This window comes from Penaeus chinensis, chromosome 3, assembly GCF_019202785.1.
Source record: "Penaeus chinensis breed Huanghai No. 1 chromosome 3, ASM1920278v2, whole genome shotgun sequence".
NCBI classification, from domain to species: domain Eukaryota; kingdom Metazoa; phylum Arthropoda; class Malacostraca; order Decapoda; family Penaeidae; genus Penaeus; species Penaeus chinensis.
This window is the reverse complement of record NC_061821.1, coordinates 41,510,967-41,513,466: the sequence shown is the minus strand read 5'-3', so window position 1 is coordinate 41,513,466 and position 2,500 is coordinate 41,510,967. Positions and strand designations below refer to the sequence as shown.

Below are 2,500 nucleotides of genomic sequence, written 5' to 3'. Positions count from 1 at the left end.
GCAAGAGGGCCAAGCCAGGCATTTTCGCAAGTCAGGTCGAACTGCAATGGAGAGAAGAGCGGAAAGTGACGTACGTTGTGTATTTAAGAACTGAGAGATGCGCTGAGACGGGAGGGAAATGGAGGCGAGGATAGGGATTTGAAACAATGAGTATGAGAAACGCGAAAAAGCAATGATAGTGAATCAGAGACACAGTAGAGGAAGAAATACAACAGAATGGGAAAACTGGAGCAAACAATCGTTTCGCGGTAAGCAGAGCTAGTGTGTGCATCATGGCAGCCAAGATTTCTCATGCTGTGCCATGTGTGGACTGCAGACCGAGACATCGATCATCAAAGTAGTGAGAACGGAGGGAAGGGGGTGCCGCTGAGAAGAACAAAGGACACGAGTGCAGGGAGATAAGGAAGAAGGGGATAATGGAGGATGCAGCGGGAAAACAAAGGGCATAAACCTCCCTCTCCCTCTCTCATTCACATACTTCTTCTCCCTCCCTCCCTCCCTTCCTTCCTCGCTCTTTCTCCTTCTCCCCCCTCCCTTCCTTGCTCATTCTCCTTCTCTCTCCCTCCCTTCCTCGCTCATTCTCCTTCTCCTTCCCTCCTCCTTCCTCTCCCACACCATATCACAGCCTTTTTTTTATGGATTCCTCCCGCCCCCTGCCAGCTGCGCCCCGGTGCCATGAGTCTCCTTTCGCACTCAAGGTCTATACTTCCATAAACCTTGCTCGTACTCACCTCAGTGACGGTCGTGGAGGTGAAGAGGGACGTGTCAAACACCTTTTCGCTGCAGTTGGTCTTGACGTTTAGGTTGAAGTCATCCAACTCACACGTGGAGGAGTTCGTGACCGGCTCAGAGCGCTGGTACATGGAGCACTCGTCGCCGTCGGGGATGGTGTAATTGGCGAACTCGGCGGAGAAGTCGGGTTCGTTGGGGTCGTCGCAGCCGGGCACGAAGCACCTGTTGGGGAGGGACTGCGTCAGGAGGGCAGGCTGCGGAAGGCTTTCTTTGGGTTGTACTTATGTTTATAGAGGTGTTCATACACAGTCACTTGTTTGCATATAAAAATAGAAATGTACATTATATATATAGATAGATAGATAGATAGATAGATAGATAGATAGATAGATAGATATATAATGTACATATACATAGACAGACACATTCATGGGCATGTACATAAACACACATTCAAGCACATGTACATAAACACGCACATGTACATGTACATCATACATGAACCGTATTCATGTTGACAAATGTAGAAAAGGTATGAATGAGAATGAATACCTTCACAATACAAGAGATGTATTTGACTGGTTTCGATTATATCTTCGTCAGAAATACATGCATGTGTGTATATGTCTATGCATGAATATTTGGATGTGGTATAGCACTTTGCATGGAACACCATCTTGAAGAAGTTCATGTAAATACATGTATTTCTGACGAAGATATAATCGGAACCGGTCAAATACATCTCTTGCATTGTGAAGGTATTCATTCTCATTCATACCTTTTATACACATACACATACATGTACAGAAACACACACATACATGTACATGTACATAAACATACACATACATATATATACAGAAACATATACATATATATATATACATACGTACATATACATATACATGCGTACATCTACATATACGTATGTACATATATTCATATACAAATGTATAAACATACGTACATGTACATATACTTATAAACATACATGCACATATGCATATACATATGCATACATATATGTATAAATACATATACATGTGTAAGTGTATGAATGTGTGCTTGCATCCATACAAAATGTATACATGTAACTCTACTGAATATACAGTTTATCTTTATAGGCCTATTCCTCATATTAACTGGAATATATCCAGTGTTACCCACTGCAAAAAAAAAATAATAATAATAATAAAAAATAATAATAAATAAATAAAAAAGAAAAAAAAAGAAAACGAATTAAACAATTTGGTAATGACAGGGCAACGCAGAGCACGGGCGCGGAAATAATGCAATGATTTGCAATGACGTCATCGCAGCGAAACGCGAAAAAACGATTTGTTTTTGTTTTCTCATCATATATCTTCGACAACGTGGGAGAACAAACAAACAGAATGCATGTTCAGTGAAGTGAAATAATGCGAACATAAAGTCTAGTTTCGAATGCACAGGTGGCGATGAATTCACATGGACCTGAATGCAACGTGTTTGTTTGTTTTGTTGTAGGTGTAAGCTATTTGCTTTCATTGCATATGTCATGATCAGTAATCAAAGCACGGCAGTTATTCGTCCTTGGAAACAAGACGCAAGCAAGTCCTATTGTGGAATCATACTTGCCCAAGGAACTACAAAAGCGAGTTCAACACAGACCATGTGATGAGAAAATTGAACGAGAGGAACAAGAGAGCGTCACTCTTTAGGAATCAATACTCGAAACGTATAACGTCACAACGCTCAATAACCGAGTCCTTAAAGTCGAAGGATCATG

General features: G+C 41.2%; 1 protein-coding gene across 6 annotated transcripts in view; it reads right to left on the bottom strand.

The window, feature by feature from the left end:
• LOC125042058 (organic cation transporter protein-like) overlaps positions 1–2,500 on the bottom strand; it is a 119,915-nt gene that overhangs the window by 27,174 nt on the left and 90,241 nt on the right. For all 6 annotated transcript variants that reach the window (XM_047637540.1, XM_047637555.1, XM_047637547.1 and 3 more), the window contains 2 exons: positions 732–954; positions 1–41 (listed from right to left, as the gene is read on the bottom strand). The exon at positions 1–41 is cut by the window's left edge and continues 218 nt beyond it. In XM_047637540.1, the coding sequence (XP_047493496.1) occupies positions 1–41; positions 732–954 (264 nt within the window). The remainder of the gene's footprint in view (positions 42–731; positions 955–2,500) is intronic.